The 27,753-nt window shown below is 41.3% G+C and overlaps 1 protein-coding gene across 1 annotated transcript in view; it reads right to left on the bottom strand.

Moving 5' to 3' along the window:
* DPYS (dihydropyrimidinase) overlaps positions 1–27,753 on the bottom strand; it is an 88,774-nt gene that overhangs the window by 26,578 nt on the left and 34,443 nt on the right. The window contains exons 6-7 of the mRNA XM_082675233.1: positions 26,737–26,878; positions 17,155–17,297 (exon numbers count right to left, since the gene is read on the bottom strand). Of these exons, the coding sequence (XP_082531359.1) occupies positions 17,155–17,297; positions 26,737–26,878 (285 nt within the window). The remainder of the gene's footprint in view (positions 1–17,154; positions 17,298–26,736; positions 26,879–27,753) is intronic.

The following is a 27,753-nucleotide window of genomic DNA, read 5'->3' as shown; positions in this document are numbered from 1 at the left end:
TCAATTTATAAAAGTCATTTACTTTGACACCTCCCTGCTAGGTAGTAAATCTCTCATGTCTTACCACTTTGTATGTGATAATGATAATGATATTAATGTTGCTTAAAGTTTTACTATATGCCATGCACCATGCTGAAGGTATTATCTCCTTCCAACAAGGCCCAGAGCTTGGCACTATGACTAGCATATCTACATTACTGTGCGTCTGAGAGGAGACTGAGAATTGAAAAGGTAACTTGTCCAAGGTCATGCAGCTAGTATTTGAGATTTGAATCTAGTGACCCGCTTCTGCTCTGAATCCCACGCCCCTTAACTACTGTGCCACACACCCTGACCTTTTACCTTATATTATAGTTATTTGAAGAGTTTTTTTAAATTTTATTTAATCTAATTAGGTCCTAAGTTATATAAGGGGAACACATTTCTCACTCAACTTTGAGTATGATATTTTGCACCCAGTTGGCACTCAATAAATGCTTGGGTCATAAATGAACAAAGCTGCAGTTGTTTTGAAGTCATTTCTGACTCCTTTACCTCATTCAATGTTCAATCTTTCTCCTGGTTGTCAGGAGAATTTCTCCTCCCGGGGGGAAAAATGTCTTAAATCAAAAATGTTTTCCCCCATTTTCCTTGCCATCATCTTGTTTGAGGCCTTATCCCCTCAAGCCAGACTCCACCAATAGCCTCCTGACCATTCTTCCAGACTCCAACCCATCCTGCCCACTCATAACCCTAAAATACTATTTAATCAAGGTTTCCCAACGGATGAGCCCAGATGCAAGATTGAAACTCTGGGATCCCAGGGTGACCAGGCGTGGGCAGAGCTCATAGGCTAGTCACCTTTGACCAAAAGTATTCTCCCAGGTGACAAGCAGTCCTGGTGTAGGCTGAGGTTGACGATTTGTCTGGACATGAGACTTTCAGTGCTATGGGAAAACTGGGAAGGTTCCAGGCAAACCAGGACAAGTTGGTTTTGCTATATTCTCCTCCCAGTCTCCAAATCCCTTTCTCTTTAGTGCCGTGTACTCTACAAATAACTATTTTCTGCTTATGCCATGTAAAAATAGGGAGGTACAGATTTAGATCAATTCAAATCCTCACACAAAGACATTCAATAGCTCGTGCTGCCTAAGAGAAAATCTTCTGTACTCAGACTACCATTCAAAGCCCTTGGCAGTTTGGCCAGGACTAATCTTGTCTCCAGCTGCCTGCCACCTTGACCCCTCTGCCCAGCCTCCTGGGTCTCCTGATTGCCCACTGAATTATCTTTTCCATTTTCCCTCATTTATCCCTGACTTCTCCATCTGGAGGGCTTTACTGCCCCCTGCCTACTTATCCAGAACCGTCCCCAAGGATTCAGCTAGGTCAAAGCCCTTTCCCAAGCCTAACCCAGTCTTCTGTGAAGGCTTGATGACCTCAACTCAGGACAATTATTTGGACCACTCATTGGTAGGAGTCAAGCACATGAGACCCTCCCCACTTCTTGAACTGATGTGTTGAGCGCTTCTAATTTTCCCCTTCCAAGAGTTATCTTATCCTTTCCCGTGTTTATATCTCGTCTGTCCAACCAGAATGCAGCCTCTTTGATGGCAGGTGTTACATCTTACATTTATGTCCCTCACAGCACTTAGCAACACTATTTCTTATACAGAGTGAGCATGCAATAAATACGTGTTTGTAGGTAACCGGTTAATACTTTCTCCTCCCATCCCCACCATGCGAGGAACTCAGCAACCCTTCCACACAGATATATGCTCCTATTTTCTGTGTGTGGCTAAACTGCCTTTTTATTTTTCTGCCTCCAGATTCTTAGCTTTCCTTAAATGCTTGGGTAGGGGAATAGAACCAAGAGCAAAGTATAAACACGTCCCTCCTTGGTGATTAAAAAAAAAAAGGGGGGGGCAGAATCACATTGGGGTGGGGTGGGAGGAGGGGAGACAGGAAGGAAATATTGTATCAGAAATGTAAAGAAACCACCTTTAAGAAATTCTGGAGAGACAGAGAGCATTCCAAATACAGGAAAAGAGATAGAGCAAAGGTAGGGAGAAAAGGGTTTCACAGAAAATAAATAAATAAAATGAAGCTGTCTATGTTAGAGTATGGCCAGAGAAACCTACAGAAAGGCCTGGCACAAACGCCAAGCTCTGTGTGAAGGGGCAGCCTGTGTTCCCCCCTCCAGAAGGCCGCCGGGGAGGTCGCTGCCCAGCCCCAATTACAGGACTGAGGCCAGAGGCACATGGAATGATGGAAAATTTCCTTCAGGCAACATAATCTCGGCATAAAAAGCAATGCTGATCCATTTCCCTTCCAGCCAAAAATAAATCAAGTTAGACAAAGGAAATTAGGCAATAGGTTTAACGCGACTCCAGCTGCAGCTGCAAAATCAGCTTAATGTACCTTCACTCTCCTTCCCCAGCTCTCTGCTTTGCACAGCCCGCTCTTCTGGGAGGGCACCGAGTAGGTGTTCTGCAGGCACAGGACATCTTTGAAATGGAAAATGTCCACTGTCCTCTGGTGTCCAAAGAATCCCCCAGCCAGCAGGATGTGCTGGGAAGTGAGATCCCCGAGTACTGGCAGATTTGCAGGGACCTATATGCCACGTGCGCACTTGTCACCAAGGACAGAGCACGCAGTCTGCTGCCCTGCAGCCCAGCGAGGAAGCTCTGACCTTGGATTCAGGGGTGCCCTGCTCAGCACCCCCAGCTCTCCACTCTGCATGAACCTATATATATATATACACATATATAGATGTGTATATATGGACATATGAACTTAATCTCAGTTTATACATGATAAAGTGGGGAAATCAGGGCCAACATGTATGTTTATGCAAAATACGTGAGGCTGTAACCAGGGGCCCTGATGAATACGAAACCGCTATATGTCTGTGTTCGTGTGTCTTTGTTTGATGCTAATATTCTGTATTTCAGGGGTTAGGGATGCAGTTAGAATAACAAAATAGGTGCAAAGCCAGGTCTACAGGTGGATATTTGCCGTGTAACCTCGGGGGACAGGAAGGGATCATAAGCCCAAGTTGTCTAACCCCACTTCCTACCACCCACACCCCATCTCCACATTCCATCCCACTCTGTTAGTGACAGCTGATCCCTGGAATGTCAGACTCGCAGCTCACAAAACAATGACTGCAGCCAAAAAGCAAAAGCCACCACCTCTCCACTAACGCTGCCCCTGCCACCCAAGTAAGGAGTGAGATTATGCCTCACTTTTGTCTTCAGCTGCCTACTGTGGTCTTTGACACATGGCAGGGGTCCAATATATGGTTCTTAATAACTGAAGAAATGAATGTGTGACAAGATAAGAGGTAATTAGGCGACAGGTTTAACGCGACTCCAGAACGGAAAGTTCTGCATTTACTTACAAAGAATTGAGCAATTTTATATCTTTCTACAGGCAAAAATTTGACAGCATTTGATGTAAAACAAATCAGGGACTAGACAGATGTCCTACAGAAACTCTCACACATGTATACAAGGATGTACACACTGTCTGAAACAGTGAAAGACTAGAAACAACCTAAATGTCCACCAGCATAGGAAGATATATAATTAATCATGCTATATTCATAAAATAGAATACGATACAGCAGTAGAAAGGAATGAAACACCTACACACATTTCGACATGGTTAGGTGCCAATAAACATGACATTGAGAAAGTTGCACAATAATATATATGGTACAATACAATCTATTATACACAAAAATACACAAAATATATTTATTGTGTATATATTGTGCTTGGGAATGCATATATATATATATATATATATATAGTACAAATAGGAAGAAATGCATGGGAGTAATAAACATCAAATCCAGGATCCAAGGTATTTATTGGGGGGAGGGGAGGAGATGGGCTTGGGAAGGTTAATACACAAATGTTAACTGCATTATTCTTTGTGACTTTTGTTTATATTAAATATTGCATCTTTGAAGAATTATGGACACTGTAAATTACTATCTGCTCAAATGGACTTAAAAGTGTGAAACAAACAAACAAACAAAAACCATTTAGCATAAACCTGTTATTTTAACATAAACACCAGAGAAGGCCCAATATAAGTTTTTATGTTATTGACTGAATAAATGTGATAAGATATTAGAACTCCACGCAATTGCTCACATTTCACATTTTTAACCTACAAATGGCAATTTCATAAGGTACATCACAGAAGAAAACGTCATAAGGGAAATGCAAAGTTCTGCATTTAGCTATAAAACTAATCAGCCTCACATGTTCCTGCTCTCGTGGTATTACAAGCAGAATCGGATCCAGTTCTGGGACTTGTATCTTTGTAGGATGTGGACAAGTGTGTGTCAAGAGAATGGTGAGCAGAAGTGTGGTCAGGACATGGGGATTCTGCTAATCACGGACCTAAGGATCCACTGAGGGATCTGAGGATGCTTATCTGGTGATGGGGTAACTTATTGGCGCCAGTGTCTTTCTTTAAATGTTTGATTGAATGAATGAATGAACTATTATCTGAGAATGTAGATACATTCTTCATAGCTTCAGAGGCCAAACATGTTAGCAGCTGGAAGGAGGGGATTTTTAATGCAACCAAAGTAAGAACATCCTAACAATTACAACCATCCCAGGAAGGACTGAACAGTTTGGTTAGGTAGTAAGTTTCCTAAAACTAGTACTAATCAAGCAGGGCTATAGAGAACTCTGTTTGGGGAGTTAATTGGACTTTGAGTTCCAAAGTCTTCTCTCACGCTATGAGAACCAGTGCTTCTTAAGCCTGAGTGAGGAACAGAATCCCCTGGGGGGCTTGTGAAAACACAGATTGCTGGGCTCTACCCTCAGAGTTTCTGAGACAGCAGGCTCCGGGAGGTGCCTGAGAATTAGCATTTCTAATAAATTCCCAGCTGATGCTGATGCTACTGGTCCAGGGACCACACTTTGAGAACCCCCCCCTTTTCTTTTTTTTTTGGCCGCACTGTGCAGCATGCGGGACCTTAGTTCCCCGATAAAGGATTGAACCCGTGCCCCCTGCATTGGGAGTGAGGACTCTTAACCACCGGACTGCCAGGGAAGTCCCAAGAACCCCTGTTCTTAAAAAAAGAAAAAAGGTAAATTAGCTTACATTAAGGTTTTTTGTTTTGTTTTTTGAGCTTTGTTCAGGCCATTAGAAAAGACTGTGCTTCCCTAAATTACTCACTGCCTCCAAATAGACTTCCAATTGTCATCGTCTTCTAAAGAGAACAATGTATAGTAACTGATGCATTCTCCAAAGGCCTTTGTAGGAAGCCATGCTCTTTGCTGTGCTTTAAGAATATAAGGACGGGGCTTCCCTGGTGGCGCAGTGGTTGAGAGTCCGCCTGCCGATGCAGGGGACGTGGGTTCGTGCCCCGGTCCGGGAGGATCCCACATGCCGCGGAGCGGAGGGGCCCGTGAGCCATGGCCGCTGAGCCTGCGCGTCCGGAGCCTGTGCTCCGCAACGGGAGGGGCCACAACAGTGAGAGGCCCGCGTACCACAAAAAAAAAAAAAAAAAAGAATATAAGGACACTGGGATTCTTTTCAGGTACTGATACTAAATTTCCCTCCATCCATTTTCATTCCATCTTCTGAACCCTCCATAACCAAGGGCCCATGTTTTTAAGATAACTGGCCAGAATTAGAAATGAGTCTGGGACCAAAACACAGTCGTTTAACCCACAAAAGGATCCAACCTGGCTTAAGCCACATTCATGGCCAGGCCAGGTCTGGCAATGTTACCAGCCACTGACTCTGGAACGTATCCTTGTCAAGTACTGCTTTGGGGAAGGAGAAGGAAGAAGTGCCAAGAATTCTTTTTTTTTTTTTCAACTCAGAGGGAAAAATGTAAAACCTGGATCTTGAACGTGTTTCCGAAGCAGATAAACAAAGTCCAACCAAAATTTTAAAATCGCATTTGTTCACTGGCCCAAGACACTGGCCCGAGACAATTAATATCTGGTTTAGTCACTCAGTAAATAATTATTGAGCTGCTATATATTCCTGGCACTGTTTTGGTACCTAGGGATACAGCTGTAAATAAGACAGGCAAATGCCAAAGACAGAAAAATTTATAACATATGTCAGGTAGGAAGAAAAATACAGCAGGTTAGAAAAGCCTATGCCTTTCATACAACCACCATCCCTTGGTGCTTATTTGTTACCCAAATCCTAATGCTTAAAATAAACTATGCTTACTCTGGCAAAAGCAAATCATCAACGACAGAATATGGGTTACTGTGGTCTGTCCCTAAGCCGCTTTTCCTGTATCATTTGAAGAAAATTGCAGCTATTAGTAGTGAAGTCCTTGGAAATCATTTCTAGTTCACTTGAAAGGTTCAGCTGCATAAGAACATGTTTAAATAAACAACCTGGAATAAATAGTGGTTAAAATTTCACCCGTATGTAATCAGCAAGCTAGCTTTTTTCATGCATAGTCCAAAACTTTTTTTTAAAAGCAAATGTCTTCCGAAGGTCACAAAATGGATCTTAGGTGGTTTGTTGAAACTGTTTCACTGCAAATAACTTTTCAAAGGAGTCAGCTCTGGGGGCACATGAGTTCTGATTTAAGCAGGTTATCTTAGCCTAAAGAACCCACTAAGCTCCTTAATTTTAGTCATTCTTGCTGCAAGTTGCAGGTGTGTAAGAAACACAAGAGATGGAGCTTTCACATGAAATATAATTTTAGTCCTGTTTGGTCTGAAGTAAGTCATTACTGCTTTTGAATCACTATTATAGTTAATAAGAGCTCCCACTTACTTGATCAATTGACCACCTACTACTACTGAGCACCTGCTGCACGCCAGGCACTACTGAACATTAATTATGTACCATGCATTTCGGATATTTTGTTTTTTATTTCATTTATTATACCAAGCATTTTACGTACACTATCTTAAACACAACAATGCTATCAGATAAACGTCAACCATCATCATCATCCCTATCTTACAAATAAACAGGCTGAAATTCAGAAAAATTAAATAACATTCCCAAGGTCGCATCCAGTTAGTATGTGGCAGACAGAGTAGGAATTGAACCCCAAAGCCTTTCTCTTTACGCTCTGGTTCTGCTCCTGCCCCCAGCAGCTGAGAAGGTGGGCTGGATTTTGTGTGGATTAGCAAAAGTCATTTATTCCTCAAGAAACTTTGCTATCATTTGCCAGAAAATTGTCAAAATTACTCTATAAATCTATGGTAACTACTATGTGGCGGGTCCCCGGATAGCTGTGCAAAAGCAGAGCCTTGGTCAACCTTCACCTGACGCCAGGCTGCCCCCATGAACGTCTGCAAGACAACACGGTGAAAAAGCATGGCATAAATCGTCTTCATGTCCAGCCACGCACATGGTACAAGGCCTGGGTCTCTCTCCCCTCCTCCCACATGATGCGATGGTGTGGGTTTGGGGACTGGGAGAGGAGTGAGTTATAAACAGTCTTAGAAACAGGCATTAAAAGCAGAGTTTTCAGGCTGACCAACATTTACAAGCAGAGACACGGTAGTTGTGTTTATGTGCCTGTGTGTGAGTGCGTGCTAGCATGTGTGTGTGCAAATGCTTCTTTTGAGAAGGAAGATGATAGTGTACAAATTAGTTAAATGATACACGATGTGCAACTTCAAGGGAAAATGCTTAGTAGCTTCCGTGAAATAGTCACTGATAACATAGCTGCAATAATCAGCCACAGTCGTCACCACTATTCACCAAAGGGCAACTTACTCCCTATTTCTTCTTTTTCCCTACATCCCACACTCCCCACTAGCCAAGGATGAAACAGTCATTCTTCTCCTCTTCACACACAAGGCCCTCTCTAGAACTCAGGGGGGCACTTTCATTAAGCTGCAAGTCATTACTCTTCTCTGAATATAGTTAAATTCATTTATCTCTATCTTCAATGAGAAAGGGAAGGAAATTAAGCAGGAAAGACAGCACAATGCCTTCAAGAATGGTGTATTCAAGGTCGAAAGTCTGCCATAATTGAGTTAAAAATAATAAACGAAAATAACTGTGAGGAAAGTATGCCTGCTTTGCAAAATACAGTCCAGCCTAGAAGTCTTCATTAAATGTTCCAGTGCACACAGTGTGTTAGTGTGCTTGAGATTCTGTGAGATACCCTACCGCTCATAAATACTGAAAAGGGACAGTTGCCATGGTAACTAACTGCTATTTAATGAATGCAGAAGAGCGGAAGCTCATAGGATAGTCTTAAATTGCCAGAACATGAGTTATTGCTGCTGCTATAGGCTTGCAAGTAACTCACATGCCATCTTCTCTAATAAGGTTTTTAACAAGTTGGCCAATTTGACTGGTCTCTGTATTTACCACATGATACCACAAGATTCTGTCTTGACACTACATGAAAATCATAATCCTGATTTCGTCCTCCTGGCTCTAAGCTCCAAGATATCCTACAGAAATGGGCCAAACATCTGCATAGGCAATGTGTCCTTAAATTTCAAGCTCTGACCCAAGCAGTGATGTGTTAGGGCACACAGCTCTGTCACAAGCAATAGGCACTGGCTCAAAGGGCCGTCACACTCAATACGGCAGACTCTTTTTACTTCCAAAACAGGTGAATGCTCCACATGCACCAAACGCAGTTTGTTTTGATTGTGCAATGACACAGAAGAGCTATTGCAGCTGATTTCTGCAGGAACTTTTTACAGGCTAGTAACGTCTTAGGTAACCTTTCAACAGGGTGTCCAAACCTTCTCTACAGACGCCCACTCTCAATCCTCTCTCAGCATCCAGCACCACGTGTCAGATACCTCACCCTGGAATCATCGGCTTTCTATAAAGAAGAAGAAACATGGCTGCACTGCCTGTCTTTCCCTTGATCTCCTTCAGCAACTTTAATGCAGTCCATTTTTAAGGTTACAGATTGTGTTGCAAGCATACTTCTACATGCCATTAATAAGTAATGAGAATTAAAAAAAAAAAAGGGAAAACTTCTGTGTTCCATGAAGCCAAATATCATTAGCAAACTCATCCATCCTCCAGAGGCTGGCTTTTTCTTGCATAACCAGAAGCCTGAATGCCCTGGTTGGGTCCCTTGGCTCAATGTGGGCTGTGGGCGCCCCCTTCAGGCTCTGGGGTGAAATGCACATTGCTGTCATTTGACATACTAACTAGTCAGCAGGGCAATTAATTGCTTTTGCTAAAAACCTTTCAGGAAATTTCGAAGGAAAATTCTGTTCAAACTCTAATGTTGTGGTCAGACAGAAAGCCTTCACATCACCAGCCTTTAGCTAATATTAAAATTAGATAGGTCAAATCAAAAGGAGTATCTTGCAAGAAAAAAAAACCCTACAGATATATCTATTTGTTCATTTGATTAAATAATGCTTCTTCACTAGATGAGCTCTCTTTAAAATTGCCTGTGTCTGTAACGAACAAGATTAAAACTGGAGATAGGCAGCCCACGACCTCTTCATCCTCCAGTCCCTTTCCACAGCCTGAACCTGTTCTTTCTGCTTGTAATCCCTGGCCTTAACTGCCTCCACCCAGACCCTGCGACCAATGCCTCAGTCTACCTCACCTCCATGTTTAGCCTTGACTCTCAGGGTCAGAAGCCTCATTTCCTCTCCTCTCTAACGTGACCCTAGGTCCTATGCCAATGACTGCACTAGTGCAAGAATGATCTTTCCTCCCTGGGCTTCCGCAGCACCTTGTTTCTGCCTCCCACGTGATATCCTTAACACATTCCTCCTGAGGCTGAGACCCTTTGACTTTATCTCTTATCTCCTCTGCATAGACTGTCAGCTTCCCAAAGGCAGGGCCTGGCTCTTGTACAACCTTGACCCTCATGCCTGGCTCTCAGCGATGCTCCTTGCTGACTGAATGAAAGAACCAGGAAGATAGCTCTCTGTTAACTTCATTTTCTTCTCTTATTTATTACAAGAGCTGCTTAAAAAGCTAATTGCACCCCAACCTCAAAAATGAAGGGGACACAAGGAAAAGAAGACCCGTGAAGCAGTTCTTTCTTCTTTCCTTAGAGAATCCTTTCTCCTTTATTCATCTTCATTCATTTCAACAATTATTGATAACCTGCAATACGTTAAAAGCGTGAGGAAGGGCTTCCCTGGTGGCGCAGTGGTTGAGAATCTGCCTGCTAATGCAGGGGACACGGCTTCGAGCCCTGGTCTGGGAGGATCCCACATGCCGCGGAGCAACTAGGCCCGTGAGCCACAACTACTGAGCCTGCGCGTCTGGAGCCTGTGCTCGACAACAAGAAAGGCCGCCATAGTGAGAGGCCCGCGCAACGCGATGAAGAGTGGCCCCCGCTTGCCACAACTAGAGAAAGCCCTCACACAGAAACGAAGATGCAACACAGCAAAAATTAATTAATTAATAAAAAACTAAAAAGTGAGGAAATGCTATTCTTCTTACTTTTCCTCTCACTATAATTGTTGCTGAATAAAATCTTTCCAATTTTCCTTTATGTCATTACTTTTCCTCAGCTTTATTGAACTGTAATTGACATGTAGCATTGTGTGAGTTTAACGTGTTGATTTAAAAAAATAATTTATTTATGGCTGTGTTGGATCTTCGTTGCTGCGTGCGGGCTTTTTCTCTAGTTGCAGAGAGCGGGGGCTACTCTTGGTTGCGGTGCGCGGGCTTCTCATTGCAGTGGCTTCTCTTGTTGCGGAGCACGGGCTCTAGGTGTGCAGGCTTCAGTAGATGTGGCGCACGGGCTTAGTTGCTCCGCGGCAAGTGGGATCAAACCCGTGTCCACTGCATTGGCAGGTGGACTCTTAACCACTGCGCCACCAGGGAAGTCCCTAACATGTTGATTTGATACACACTTACATATTGCAAAATGATTACTGCCAAAGCACCTCCATCATGTCACATAATTACCATTTCTTTTTTGTGGTTAGAACATTTAAGATCTACTCTCTTAGCAACTTTCAAGTATATAATAGAGTTTATGCCATGTCTTAATCACATCAATCTTCCATACAGTGTGGAACCTGTATCCTTCTCACTCACCCCTTCAACATTTATTGTGTTTCTACTCTGTGCTGAACTGGGTCAGACTCTGGGGTTGTAGAATCAGTTAAAACATAAAACTAGAGCATAATTCCCCACTCCTTAAGTGTGGGCTGTGCATAGTGACTTCCTTCTAAAAAGTACAATATGGAAAGGGGAAGAAACGACTAATTGTACAGTGGAGAAAACAGTCGCAGCTGATCCAGGTCAACGACGACAGTGAGAAGTCACGTTGATAGTAGGTACCCTTGAAAGGTTGTGATGAAAATAGTACTTTGCCTCTACGGTCTTCCTCCCCAAACCCGTAACCCCAGGCTAATAACATCAAAAAAAAAAAAAAGGAAATAGACATTCTGCAAAATACTTGACCAGAATTCCTCAAAACTGTCAAGGTCATCAAAAATAAAGTCAGAAACATATAGAACAGACTTGTGGTTGTCAAGAGGGAGGGATGGAGTGGGAGGCTGGGATTAGCAGATGCCAAGTGTTATATACAGAATGGGTAAACAACGAGGTCCTACTGTGCAGCACAGGGAACTATATTCAGTATCCTGTGATAAACCATAATGGAAAACAATATGAAGAAGAACATATATATATATGTGTGTGTGTATAACTGAATCACTTTGCTGTACAGCAGAAATTAACACAACATTGTACATCAACTGTACTTCAATAAAAATAAGAAAATAAAGTCTGAAAAATTCTCAGAGACCAAAGGAGCCTAAGGAAACATGATGACTAAATGCCATATGGTGTCCTGGATGAGATCCTGGAATGGAAAAAGAATATTAGGCAAAAACTAAGAAAGTCTCAATGTATGAACTCCAGTTAATATCATATCAAAACTGGTTCATTCATTGTAGCAAATGTATCAGAGTAATGTAAGATAATCATAACGGCAACCCACTGTGGGGCATTTGGGAGTCTCTGTGCTAACTCTGCAACTTTTCTGTAAATCTAAAACTATTCTGAAACAACACGTTTATTTTAAAAAATGGAATTTAAAAAAAAAAAAAAGGGCTTCCCTGGTGGCGCAGTGGTTGAGAGTCCGCCTGCTGATCTGGGGACACGGGTTCGTGCCCCGGTCCAGGAGGATCCCACATGCCGCAGAGCGGCTGGGCCCGTGAGCCATGGCCGCGGAGCCTGCGTGTCCGGAGCCTGTGCTCCGCAACGGGAGAGGCCACAACAGTGAGAGGCCCGCGTACCGCAAAAAAAAAAAAAAAAAATGGAATTAGACTTCAAGAATGTTAACGAGGGAGAAAGACAGCGAATAAAGGCTGTGACGCAGCACGGTCGGTAGGCGTGCGGCATTCCAGAGAACGCAGTCTGCGAGGCGAGGAGAGGCAGACCGTCACGACCGGTGGGGTAGTGGCTGGAGACAGGGGGAAGCTATGGGTGACTTGCGGACAGTTAGCAAAGGCTTAAAATACTATCTCGCACCAGACAGGTCCTCCTTGAGGTCATCAGCATAAATTTTGGTCAGGAACAGCCAGCTCAGATGAGCAACTTTCTCCTAACAAGCGGGCCAAGAGTAGAGAAGGCTGGTGCTATGATCGACCTGGATAAGGGATCAGCATTCAGTTTCTGTCAAATTCTCTCTTTTGATATGAACTATGATAAATGCACTTTCTCCTTCTTCAAATATGTATTCCTTTTCAAAGGTGAGGGAGAAATGAGAACACTCAAACTGTCCGGTCTAATTCCTAGCAAGGTGGAGAGCCATGGGAAGGCCATTCCCTGTGGACCTTCTTTTTAACCCTACATCTGGGTATCTCCAGCAGTACCAGCCTTAGTCTCCTCCGCTGTTGTAAAGTCTGAGGACAACACCAGCTCAGGTGTAAAGCATTGTCTTCCTTAGACAACTGGACAAAGAAAAATGACCTGAACTCAAGGTTGTGAATAATTCACTTCCTTTACTTACCACATATATTGTTGCTTGGAGGATATGTATAGGCTGTGATTATGTCTCTTTGAGTCATGTCTTCAGACTATATAAATTTAGACCACTCTCTCACCAGTGTTAGCTACTGATTTCTATAACATTCTTCGTCCTCCTTTTCCTAGTCAGTTGTTTCAGAATAGCCCTTAATGATCCAGATGTTTAGTTCTTATTCTTTTTTAAGATCTACATATTACCTGCTTAATTTCCTTCATTTCTAGCCTAAGAATAACTAACTTAAGGTCAAGCTAAAAAGCCTCTGTGCTTTTAAGTTTCTATCACTTTCGCTCATCGGTTCTCTAGTATTTCTTATATAATATCTGTCCTTCACTTTGTAACAGTAATGATATCAGAAAATTAAATATTTACATTTTTATATGTGTCTTTTAAGAAAATGATACATATTGGCATGTGATTACTGGTGCTGAGTCTTCTCTATTGATGTCTGCTTATTGTGTATAACTAAGCAATAAGCATAAAGAAAACCAGCACAGCCCAAGAGCCTGATGTGTAGATCCTGTTCCCAGCTCATCAGTGCCAAGCTGGAGAACCCAGGCATGTCATTTAAGGTCTCTGAATGTCTGTCCACTCTCTCATCTGTAAGATGAGATATTAATAATTTTTATGCCTACTTCAGAAGGCTTTTGTTATAATCTCATGAGAAATGCAAAAATGTTTTGTAATCTCAGAAATTACTAAGGTTACTTTATATTTATCTAGTTTGGCTGGAGGCAGATGAACCACAGGATTCTATTTCTCTGACTCTCGGAGACTTTTAAAAAACTGGAGACCTTTTTGTTTTTCTTTTCTTGTTTTAATGTCCTTTTGAAATACGGAGAAATATTATCTTTGCTTGGGAGCATGTGTTGAAATGATCTAGCCCTCTTTGGATTTCTTTGACTTATATCTTGCTTCTGCAACCCTTTAAGAATTTTCTCTAAGCCACTGTCAGAATTTTTTGCACTATCCTCCTTCATCTTTTTCAGTGCGAAAACTGCAGAATGTGAGAAATGGGATAGAAGGGGTGGTTAAGAGGAGCCTCCCTAGAATAATGAATCTGGAAGAACACAGGCATACCTCGGAGACAGTGCAGGTTTGGTTCCAGAGCACTGTAATAAACTGAGTATGACAACAGAGCCAGTCACATGAATTTTTTGTTTTCCCAGGGCATATAAAACTTATGTTTATACTATACTGTGTCTATTAAGTGTGCAGTAGCATTGTGTCTAAAGAAACAATACACATACCTTAATGAAAAATTATTTTATTGCTAAAAAATGCTAACCATCATCTGAGCCTTCGGCAAAGTCCTAATGTTTTTGCTGGTGGAGGGTCTTGCCTGAATGTTAATGGCTGCTGACTGATCAGAGGGGTGACTGCTGAAGATTGAGGTGGCAGTAGCAATTTCTTAAAATAAGACAACAATAAAGTTTGCCACATTGATTGACTCTTCCTTTGATGAAAAAATTCTCTGTAGCGTGAAGTACTGTTTGATAGCATTTTACCTACAGCAGAACTTCTTTCAAAAGCGGAGGTAATCCTCTCAAACCCTGCCTCTGTTTTAGCAACTAAGTTTACAGAATATTCTAATTCCTTTTTTGTCATTTCAACACCTTCACAGCACCTTCATCATGAGTAGATTTCATCTCAAGAAACTACTTTCTTTGCTCACACATGAGAAGCAACTTCTCATCCATGAAAGTTTTATTATGAGATTGCAACAATTCATTCACAACCTCAGGCCCCACTTCTATTTCTAGTTCTCTTGCTATTTCCACCACATCTGCAGTTACTTCCTCCACTGAAGTCTTGAACCCCTCAAAGTCATCCATGAGGGTTGGAACCAACTTCTTCCAAACTCCTGTGAATGTTGATATTTTGACCTCTTCCCATGAATCACGAATGTTCTTAATGGCATCTAGAATGGTGAATCATTTCCAGAAGGTTTTCAACTGACTTTGCCCAGATCCATCAGAGGAATCACTATCTATGGCAGCTATAGCCTTATGAAATGTATTTCTTAAATAATAAGACTTAAAAGTTGCAATTACTCCTGATTCATGAGCTGTAGAATGGGTGTTGGATCTTCAGGCATGAAAACAATATGAATCTTGTTGTGCATCTCCATCAGAGCTCTTGGGTCACCAAGTGCATAGTCACTGAGCAGTCATATTTCAAAAGGAATCTTTTTTTCTGAGAAGTTGCTCTCATCAGTGGGGCTTAAAATATTCAGCAATATCCACAGATGTGCTGTCATCCAGGCTTTGTTGTTCCATTTAGAGAGCACAGTCAGAGTAGATTTAGCATAATTCTTAAGGGCCCTAGGATTTTCAGAATGGTAAATGAGCATTGGCTTCAATTTCAAGTCATCAGGTACATTAGCCCCTAACAAGAGAGTCAGCCTGTCCTTTGAAGCTTTGAAGCCAGGCATTGACTTTTCCTCTCTAGCTGTGCAAGTCCTAGATGGCATCTTCTACCGATATAAGGCTATTTCATCTACACTGAAAATCTGTGGTGCAGTGTAGCCACCTTCATTAATGATCTTAGCTAGATCTTCTGGGTCACTTGCTGCGTTGCCTTGTGCTTTTATGTTACGGAGATGACTTCTTTCCTGAAACCTCATAAGCCAACCTCTGCTAACTTCAAACTCTTCTTCTGCAGTTTCCTCACCTCTCTCAGCCTTCATAGAATGGAAGAGAGTTAAAGCTCTGGATTAGGCTTTGGTTTAAGGGAATGCTGTGGCTGGTTGGATCCTCTATCCAGACTACTAAAACTTTCTCTGTATCAGCAAGAAGGCTGTTTCACTTTCTCATCATTCATTCGTGTGTTCACTGGAGTAGCACCTTTAATTTCCTTCAGTAACTTTTCTTTTGCATTCACAACTTGGCTAAGTGTTTGGTGCAAGAGGCCTAACTTTCAGCCTATCTCGGCTTTCAATTTGCCTTAATCATTTCTAGCTTTTGATTTAAAGTGAGAGACATGAAACTGTTCCTTTCGCTTGAACACTTAGAGGCCACTGTAGGGTTCTTAACTGGCCGAATTTCAATACTGTTGTGTTTCAGGGAACAGGGAGGCCCAAGAAGAGGGAGAGAGATGGGGGAACAGCCGTTTGGTGGAGTAGTGAGAACACACACAAGTTCACTGTCTTACAGGGGCTCAGTTCGTCCCCAAACAATTACAGTAGTAACATCAAAGATCACTGATCACCACAACCAATGTAATAATAATGAAAAAGCTTCAAGTACTGCAAGAATTACCAAAATATGATGCAGAGACACAAACCGAGCAAATGCTATTGGAAAACTGGTGCTGATAGACTTGCTCCATGCAGGTTTGCCACAAACCCTCAGTTAGTTAAAAACATGGTATCTGTGAAGTGCAATAAGGTATGCCTACATAGACGTCTGTTTACTACAACATAACCCTTAATAGACTTTGAATAAATGCATATTCGGTAAAGGTAGAAGGTCTTATCGTATCCCTGTTTGCACACACACGCGTGCATGCACACACACGCGTGCATGCACACACACACACACGCAACGTTAAAGTATGTGGGATTTTCTCCATTACAGCTGCAGAGTTTATGAAAAACAGAAATCAGGATGCAGGTGTTGTCTGTGCCAACATCCTATAAGGAGAAATTAACAAAGCTTCAGCTTCTATTGAATACTTTTCTGAATTGGTGGAATCAGCCAAACCTGCGATACTCACATAGAATTATGGAAATTGGAAACAAAAAGCCGGAGTCTACTGGGAATGACAGGCTCAAGATGAACTCAGCTGGAAAATTTGGCTAACTAAAAGTGACATCCTTTGTGCTGGAATTTTTCTATCTGGAAGCTGTAAAAAGGCTGTAATTATTTCGAGTTTTCAATGCAGCCCTTTTCAAACTAAGCCTTTCCTTTTCTTCATTGCTCTGCATCTTTCCTCCATGTGAACTCAGGCGTTTGCCAAGCACTAAAGTGGGAAATTCATACTGGCTTTATACACACATGCATTTCCAGGGAATGGGAAGCAACACAACTTTTGCATTCTCTATGCCAAGGAAAACAAAAGAATGTTTGTACATCAAAACCTTTATCTTGTGCATAGGCTCAAAATACCTGAGCCTGGCTAAATAAATCACCTAATAAGAAATGGCTGATTAAGGCCAATGAAAATTTCTTTGCAAGTTAGTGCTTTTTCTCCATGGAGAAGCCAATACAAAAACTTAGACTTACCTTGTGGCTTTTGGGTCCCAAATCACAATGTCAGCATCTGAGCCCACAGCTATTTTTCCTTTTCTTGGATACAGATTAAAGATTTTAGCTGCATTTGTGCTGGTAACTGCCACAAACCAGTTTTCATCCATTTTGCCACTGTGCTGTAAAACAATTCAAGGAAGAAAATACATTTCTTTTTCTGATAAATGATAAAACACTAAAAATCTCCTGTCAATCAAAGTACAAGAATTTTATCTCTTAGAACCAAATAAAATTGCACCTAATTTCTTATATCGTGAAGCCAAACACACCTGTGAATACTGATAAATCTTAAACAATCATAATGATAATGATGGGGATGAATGGGGTTATATATGGAAGCCTGAAGATAAGTTTTCAGAAACCTACCAGCTTAACAAAACAGCCCCATTAATTTTTCCCATTCTTTCCAAAATCACAGACAAGAGCTAAATATTGGTAACAATATTTCCAATTCTTGTTTAAAGTTTACTATCACCACCTACTACATTTATAATCTAGGCCTAAGATTTATGAGATGATCATGTAGACATTATGTGGAATATTACAGAGTTAAAATAAGACAGACCTATAATTCAGGTGACTACCCTTTTAGAAATCAACTAAGATTCCATTTTGTTCAATTCTGTCCTACTGAAATTTACATGAACCAACAGGCATGGACTGTCTGCTGTAAGAGATTTTAATATGGACAAACTTCAGTGGGATGTGATCCCTCTAAAATGATTTGTTTTTAAATGTTGAGAATTCATCCCTATGTACATTTACATGGCAAGAGCATCCTTAAGGTTTATTTAATTATCAAAGAGTCCTCATCTCATAAAAACATTAAGAACCATGTCCTGAAAGTAATTTTCCCCTAAATAAACCATCTGAATGTTTCAGAAAATAACATAGGCTCCTGTATATTATGAAGAAGTATCCGATCACTTTAAAGTCATTTATACACTTTATATATTATGAAAATCTGCTGTAATGAAGGTACTCATTGTAATTCACACAAGTTCAAAGTGAAAGGTTGGGCTGTTATCAAGAACGTCTAGGCTTCCAGGAAGATGGCGTAAGAGTAAGACGCGGAGATCACCTTCCTCCCCACAGATACACCAGAAATACATCTACACGTGGAACAACGCCTACAGAACATCTACTGAACGCTGGCATAAGACCTCAGACCTCCCAAAAGGCAAGAAACCCCCCCATGTACCTGGGTAGGGCAAAAGAAAAAAGAATAAACAGAGACAAAAGGATAGGGATGGGACCTGCACCAGTGGGAGGGAGCTGTGAAGGAGGAAAGGTTTTCACACACTAGGAAGCCCCTTCGCGGGCGGAGACTGCGGGTGGCGGAGGGGGAAAGCTTCGGAGCCGCGGAGGAGAGCACAGCAACAAGGGTGCGGAGGGCAAAGCAGAGAGATTCCCGCACAGAGGATCGGTGCCGACCGGCACTCACCAGCCCCAGAAGCTTGTCTGCCCCCCCGCCGGGGCTGACGAGACTGGGAGCTGAGGCTCGGGCTTCAGTCACAGGGAGAGGACTGGGGTTGGCGGCGTGAACACAGCCTGCAGGGGGTTAGTGCGCCACGGCTAGCCGGGAGGGAGTCCGGGAAAAGGTCTGGAGCTGCTGAAGAGGCAAGAGACTTTTTCTTCCCTCTTTGTTTCCTGATGCACGAGGAGAGGGGATTAAGAACGCTGCTTAAAGGAGTTCCAGAGACGGGCGCGAGCCGCGGCTAAAAGCGCGGACCCCAGAGACGGGCATGAGACGCTAAGGCTGCTGCTGCCGCCACCAAGAAAACTGTGTGCGAGCACAGGTCACTATCCACACCCCCTTCCGGGGAGCCTGTGCAGCCAGCCGCTGCCAGGGTCCCGTGATCCAGGGACAACTTACCCGGAAGAACGCACGGCGCGCCTCACGCTGGTGCAACGTCACGCCGGCCTCTGCCGCCGCAGGCTCGCCCCGCCCTCCGTGCCCCTCCCTCCCCCCCCCCCACCCCCGCCCCGGCCTGAGTGAGCCAGAGCCCACGAATCAGCGGCTCCTTTAACCCTGTCCTGTCTGAGCGAAGAACAGACGCCTTCCGGCGACCTACAAGCAGAGGCGGGGCCAAATCCAAAGCTGAGACCCTGGGAGCTGTGAGAACAAAAAAGAGAAAGGGAAATCTCTCCCAGCAGCCTCAGAAACAGGGGATTAAAGCTCCACAATCAACTTGATGTACCCTGCATCTGTGGAATACATGAATAGACAAGGAATCATCCCAAATTAAGGAGGTGAACTTTGAGAGCAAGATTTATATTTTCCCCTTTTCCTCTTTTTGTGAGTGTGTATGTGTATACTTCTGTGTGAGATTTTGTCTGTATAGCTTTGCTTCCACCATTTGTCCCAGGGTTCTATCCGTCCGTTTTTTTTTTTCCTCTTAATAATTATTTTTTATTTTAACTTTATTATATTTTATCTTAATTTTATTTTACTTTATCTTCTTTCTTTTTTTCCTTCCTTCCCTCCTTCCTTCCTTCCTCCCTCCCTCCCTCCTTTCTTTCTTTCTTTCTTTCTACTTCTAATTCTTTCTTTCTACTTTTTCTCCCTTTTATTCTGAGCTGTGTGGATGAAAGGCTCTTGGTGCTGCAGCCAGGAGTCAGTGCTGTGCCTCTGAGTTTGGAGAGCCAACTTCAGGACACTGGTCCACAAGAGACCTCCCAGCTCCACGTAATATCAAACGGTGAAAATCTCCCAGAGATCTCCATCTCAACACCAGCACCCAGCTTCACTCAACGACCAGCAAGCTACAGTGCTGGACATCCTATGCCAAATAACTAGCAAGACAGGGACATAACCCCACCCATTAGCAGAGAGGCTGCCTAAAACCATAATAAGTCCACAGACACTCCAAAACACACCACCAGACATGGACCTGCCCACCAGAAAGACAAGATCCAGCCTCATCCACCAGAACACAGGCACTAGTCCCCTCCACCAGGAAGCCTACACAACCCACTGAACCAACCTTAGCCACTGGGGACAGACACCAAAAACAACGGGAACTACGAACCTGCAGCCTGCAAAAAGGAGACCCCAAACACAGTAAGATAAGCAAAATGAGAAGACAGAGAAACACACAGCAGATGAAGGAGCAAGATAAAAACCCACCAGACCTAACAAATGAAGAGGAAATAGGCAGTCTACCTGAAAAAGAATTCAGAATAATGATAGTAAAGATGATCCAAAATCTTGGAGATACAATAGACAAAATGCAAGAAACATTTAACAAGTACCTAGAAGAACTAAAGATGAAACAAACAACGATGAACAACACAATAAATGAAATTAAAAATATTCTAGATGGGATCAATAGCAGAATAACTGAGGCAGAAGAACGGATAAGTGACCTGGAAGATAAGATATTGGAAATAACTACTGCAGAGCAGAATAAAGAAAAAAGAATGAAAAGAACTGAGGACAGTCTCAGAGACCTATGGGACAACAATAAACGCACCAACATTCGAATTATAGGGGTTCCAGAAGAAGAAGAGAAAAAGAAAGGGACTGAGAAAATATTTGAAGAGATTATAGTTGAAAACTTCCCTAATATGGGAAAGGAAATAGTTAGTCAAGTCCAGGAAGCACAGAGAGTCCCATAAAGGATAAATTCAAGGAGAAATACGCCAAGACACATATTAATCAAACTGTCAAAAATTAAATACAAAGAAAACATATTAAAAGCAGCAAGGGAAAAACAACAAATAACACATAAGGGAATCCCCATAAGCTTAACAGCTGATCTTTCAGCAGAAACTCTAAAAGCCAGAAGGGACTGACAGGACATATTTAAAGTGATGAAGGAGAAAAACCTGCAACCAAGATTACTCTACCCAGCAAGGATATCATTCAGATTTGATGGAGAAATTAAAACCTTTACAGACAAGCAAAAGCTGAGAGAGTTCAGCACCACCGAACCAACTCTACAACAACTGCTAAAGGAACTTCTCTAGGCAAGAAACACAAGAGAAGGAAAAGACCTACAATAACTAACCCAAAACAATTAAGAAAATGGGAATAGGAACATACATATTGATAATTACCTTAAATGTAAATGGACTAAATGCTCCCACCAAGAGAGACAGATCGGCTGAATGGATACAAAAATAAGACCCATATATTTGCTGTCTACAAGAGACCCACTTCAGACCTAGAGGCACATACAGACTGAAAGTAAGGGGATGGAAAAAGACATTTCATGCAAATGAAACCAAAAGAAAGCTGGAGTAGCAATTCTTATATCAGACAAAATAGACTTTAAAATAAAGACTATTACAAGAGACAAAGAAGGACACTACATAATGATCAAGGGATCGATCCAAGAAGAAGATATAACAATTGTGAATATTTATGCACCCAACATAGAAGCACCTCAATACATAAGGCAAATACTAAGAGCCATAAAAGGGGAAATCGACAGTAACACATTCATAGTAGGGGACTTTAACACCCCACTTTCACCAATGGACAGATCGTCCAAAATGAAAATAAATAAGGAAACACAAGCTTTAAATGATACATTAAACAAGATGGACTTAATTGATATTTATAGGACATTCCATCCAAAAACAACAGGATACACATTTTTCTCAAGTGCTCATGGAACATTCTCCAGGATAGATCATATCTTGGGTCACAAATCAAGCCTTGGTAAATTTAAGAAAATTGAAATTGTATCAAGTATCTTTTCCGACCACCATGCTATGAGATTAGATATCAATTACAGGAAAAGATCTGTAAAAAATACAAACACATGGAAGCTAAACAATACACTACTTAATAACAAAGTGATCACTAAAAAAATCAAAGAGGAAATCAAAAAATACCTAGAAACAAATGACAATGGAGACACGACGACCCAAAATCTATGGGATGCAGCAAAAGCAGTTCTAAGAGGGAAGTTATAGCAATACAATCCTACCTTAAGAAACAGAAAACATCTCGAATAAACAACCTAAACTTGCACCTAAATCAATTAGAGAAAGAACAAAAAAACCCCAAAGTTAGCAGAAGGAAAGAAATCATAAAAATCAGATCAGAAATAAATGAAAAAGAAATGAAGGAAACAATAGCAAAGATCAATAAAACTAAAAGCTGGTTCTTTGAGAAGATAAACAAAATTGATAAACCATTAGCCAGACTCATCAAGAAAAAAAAGGAGAAGACTCAAATCAATAGAATTAGAAATGAAAAAGGAGAAGTAACAACTGACGCTGCAGAAATACAAAAGATCATGAGAGATTACTACAAGCAACTCTATGCCAATAAAATAGACAACGTGGGAGAAATGGACAAATTCTTAGAAATGTACAACATGCCAAGACTGAATCAGAAAGAAATAGAAAATATGAACAGACCAATCACAAGCACTGAAATTGAAACTGTGATTAAAAATCTTCCAACAAACAAAATCGTAGGACCAGATGGCTTCACAGGCGAATTCTATCAAACATTTAGAGAAGAGCTAACACCTATCCTTCTCAAACTCTTCCAAAATATAGCAGAGGGAGGAACACTCCCAAACTCATTCTACGAGGCCACCATCACCCTGATACCAAAACCAGACAAGGATGTCACAAAGAAAGAAAACTACAGGCCAATATCACTGATGCACATAGATGCAAAAATCCTCAACAAAATACTAGCAAACAGAATCCAACAGCACATTAAAAGGATCATACACCATGATCAAGTGGGGTTTATTCCAGGAATGCAAGGATTCTTCAACATACGCAAATCAATCAACGTGATACACCATATTAACAAACTGAAGGAGAAAAACCATATGATCATCTCAATAGATGCAGAGAAAGCTTTTGACAAAATTCAACACCCATTTATGATAAAAACCCTCCAGAAAGTAGGCATAGAGGGAACTTTCCTCAACATAATAAAGGCCATATATGACAAACCCACAACCAACATCGTCCTCAATGGTGAAAAACTGAAAGCATTTCCACTAAGATCAGGAACAACACAAGGTTGCCCACTCTCACCACCCTTATTCAACATAGTTTTGGAAGTTTTAGCCACAGCAATCAGAGAAGAAAAGGAAATAAAAGGAATCCAAATCGGAAAAGAAGAAGTAAAGCTGTCACTGTTTGCAGATGACATGTTACTATACATAGAGATCCTAAAGATGCTACCAGAAAACTACTAGAGCTAATCAATGAATTTGGTGAAGTAGCAGGATACAAAATTAATGCACAGAAGTCTCTGGCATTCCTATATACTAATGATGAAAAATCTGAAAGTGAAATCAAGAAAACACTCCCATTTACCACTGCAACAAAAAGAATAAAATACCTAGGAATAAACCTACCTAAGGAGACAAAAGACCTGTATGCAGAAAATTATAAGACACTGATGAAAGAAATTAAAGATGATACAAATAGATGGAGAGATATACCATGTTCTTGGCTTGGAAGAATTAACATTGTGAAAATAACTCTACTACCCAAAGCAATCTACCGATTCAATGCAATCCCTATCAAACTACCACTGGCACTTTTCACAGAGCTAGAACAAAAAATTTCACAATTTGTATGGAAACACAAAAGACCCCAAATAGCCAAAGCAATCTTGAGAACGAAAAATGGAGCTGGAGGAATCAGGCTCCCTGACTTCAGGCTATGCTACAAAGCTACAGTAATCAAGACAGTATGGTACTGGAACAAAAACGTAAAGATAAATCAATGGAACAGGAGAGAAAGCCCAGAGATAAACCCACGCACATATGGTCACCTTATCTTTGATAAAGGAGGCAGGAATGTACAGTGGAGAAAGGACAGCCTCTTCAATAAGTGGTGCTGGGAAAACTGGACAGGTACATGTAAAAGTATGAGATTAGATCACTCCCTAACACCATACACAAAAATAAACTCAAAATGGATTAAAGACCTAAATGTAAGGCCAGAAACTATCAAACTCTTAGAGAAAAACATAGGCAGAACACTCTATGACATAAATCACAGCAAGATCCTTTTTGACCCACCTCCTAGAGAAATGGAAATAAAAACAAAAATAAACAAATGGGACCTAAAGAAACTTCAAAGCTTTTGCACAGCAAAGGAAACCATAAACAAGACGAAAAGACAACCCTCAGAATGGGAGAAAATATTTGCACATGAAGCAACTGACAAAGGATTAATCTCCAAAATTTATAAGCAGCTCATGCAGCTTAGTAACAAAAAAATAAACAACCCAATGCAAAAATGGGCAGAAGACCTAAATAGACATTTCTCCAAAGAAGATATACAGACTGCCAACAAACACATGAAAGAATGCTCAACATCAGTAATCATTAGAGAAATGCAAATCAAAACTACAATGAGATATCATCTCACACCAGTCAGAATGGCCATCATCAAAAAATCTAGAAACAATAAATGCTGGAGAGGGTGTGGAGAAAAGGGAACACTCTTGCACTGTTGGTGGGAATGTAAATTGATACAGCCACTGTGGAGAACAGTATGGAGGTTCCTTAAAAAACTACAAATAGAACTACCATATGACCCAGCAATCCCACTACTGGGCATATACCCTGAGAAAACCATAATTCAAAAAGAGTCATGTACCAAACTGTTCATTGCAGCTCTATTTACAATAGCCCGGAGATGGAAACAACCTAAATGTCCATCATGGGATGAATGGATAAAGAAGATGTGGCACATATATACAATGGAATATTACTCAGCCATAAAAAGAAATGAAATTGAGCTATTTGTAATGAGGTGGATAGACCTAGAGTCTGTCATACAGAGTGAAGTAAGTCAGAAAGAGAGAGACAAATACCGTATGCTAACACATATATATGGAATTTAAGAAAAAAATAATGTCATGAAGAACCTAGGGGTAAGACAGGAATAAAGACACAGACCTACTAGAGAATGGACTTAAGGATATGGGGAGGGGGAAGGGTAAGCTGTGACAAAGAGAGAGAGAGGCATGGACATATATACACTACCAAACGTAAGGTAGATAGCTAGTGGGAAGCAGCCGCATAGCACAGGGCGATCAGCTCGGTGCTTTGTGACCACCTAGAGGGGTGGGATAGGGAGGGTGGGAGGGAGGGAGACGCAAGAGGGAAGAGATATGGGAACTTATGTATATATATAACTGATTCATTTTGTTGTAAAGCAGAAACTAACATACCATTGTAAAGCAATTATACTCCAATAAAGATGTTTTAAAGAAAGTATAAATAAATAAGACAGAGAATGAATTTTAACCTCATCTAGTTATGGAAAACATGGAAATAATAACACATGCCTTTTCTAGACCACACTTCCAGATTACAAAGATGAGAAAGGAAAGTTAACTTTGGCAAATAAATATGTTTAGAGTCTCCTAAAAAAAAAAAAAAAAAAGTCTAAGCAAAGAGAAAATAAAAGTCATCTGGGATGCTTAGAATTAGGGTAGAGGTAGCAGGGGGTGGAGAGGACAATTGGTAGAAGATAGGGCTGTAGAGATGTTTTGAAGGTCCTTGCATGTAAATTAACTGTTCAAATGTCATCCAATAAGTAATGCTGAAAATTAAAGGATTTTAGAGAGGAAAGTAGCATGAACAGACCCTGGTGTTTGAAAGGCAACTCTGGTCTTAGAGTATGGGATAGATTGTAGCAAGGCAGAGAGTGGAGGCAGGGGCACCAGCTGTGAGACTACTGCAATGGTCCAAACAAGACATGGGCCTCAAAGTAGAATGGTGGACATGATGGTGGAAATAAGGAGGCATTTTGGAAACAAAATTGACAAGACCTGGTAAAATATTAGAGCTAGAAGTGAGGGGTATGTGTAAGGGATTCTGTGGTGTGAGATGTGATTAATGTGCCATTGAAGGGAGGGGTTCTGAGAGATGGGTGAGAATGGCATGACAATGGGGACCTCAGGTCTTACCAGGCAAGTCTCCACTGCTGATCTTTACAACTACACCTGCCAGCTGGCTGGATAGGCTAACATATGAACATTTAGCCATTTGATTCTTCTTCATCCTCAGGTAGAAATTTTTAAATCATGAAATTAAAAAATCTCTTTCTATATTTTGGATTATTATTTATGTAACCTCATATAGCAGTTTTTAAAACATAATATCCAAAAGTTCTTTAAAAGCGATATCTACATTTTTATATGAAAAGGAGGTATGAACGTAATAAAAATTCTTGATGTCCTTTCAATCATTCCAAGTATTTATATCAGTGACACATGAGGAACTAGGATTCAAAAACATGGAAATCAAGTAGAAGTGCTATTACATTTCAAAGATTTCAAGAATAATCCTCTAGGTATCCAATCTAAATTTATACCCTAATGTCTGCATCATGGTGCAAAGCATCCTCTAAACCATGCAGAGAAGAAAATTGTTTTTCATTATTATTTTGGGGGATGGCATGGTGGTGGTGATACTGTTGTATTCCCAGTTTCCACTCTAGTGAAAACAATCAAAAAACTTCTCTATGAAGGCTTTTGCCACTCTGGTCCTAAAATGGGCCAGATTCTGGCTGAAAAATCAGGCAAAACAGACTGAATCCTGTGAAACTCACCACGCCTTTTTCCCATATTACTAACATCCGGTCCTCAACACCATTCACTCCATTGGGAATCTTAGTAAAATCATCCTTCCCAAGAGCTTTCTGGCAGGTGTTGAAAGTGCAGTGGTCAGACCCTGTTATGGTTAGATCACCACTGTAAAAGAGAAACACACAAGAGCAATAGGGGTGAGTAGATAGAATATGTCAGGAGGAAGCTACCATAACCTTCCCTGGTCTCTGGACCCCATTCTCAACTGACAGTCAGAAAACTGCAATGGAGAATGGGCAGCTTTTTCAAGTACATATTTCACCCATGCCTGTCTCTATTCCAGGAAACACTTTGGGAGAATAATACTCTTACATGAAGTATGATGAAGGATCGTGCTTGGGTCAGAAAAAGTGGGTTCTAGGCTCCATCACCTACTGGCTATGTGACTATGAGTTTGTCCAGTGCTCAGTTTCTCATCTAGAAATTGGTAATTATATATACTTGATGACAATTATTCAGGGTCACTGGCAATAACATAAGTGAAAATTTCTTGTGAGTACAGAACTACACAAAGGTGAACCAGGGTGATCCACATGAACAGAGGCAACCCCTGGCCACATGGCAATGTTGTGATGAGCAGAGGTGGGACACTGGCTGAGGATGTTGAGGTCACGAGCAACAGGAATTGTGCTTTGACCTGTGAGTCACCTTGGGGATGTAGAAGGCTGAAGGAGGTAGGAGCCTGAAAGGAAGTGGCAAGTGAACTCTTGGACAGTCTGTGGTGAAAAGTTCTTTGTTAACTTGGATCTGAGTATCTGTGAATGGGGAATGTCTGAATGTCCATGAATGGTGTATTTCTCAAGAATAAATGATCAAAATGTCTCCCAAAACAGCATCTGAAAATAGTTTGGATGGCCTTTCATGGGGATAACCTGCTCAGAGGGTAGGATTTTGCCTTTCACCTCTCCAGTGGCTCTGCCCTAGATCATCATCTCTTGTATCTATACAACAAGCACATCTGGTTCCTGGGTTGTATCAGC

Source organism: Grampus griseus (assembly GCF_964374135.1).
Source record: "Grampus griseus genome assembly, chromosome: 17".
NCBI lineage: Eukaryota > Metazoa > Chordata > Mammalia > Artiodactyla > Delphinidae > Grampus > Grampus griseus.
This window is presented reverse-complemented; position numbering and strand designations above follow the sequence as displayed.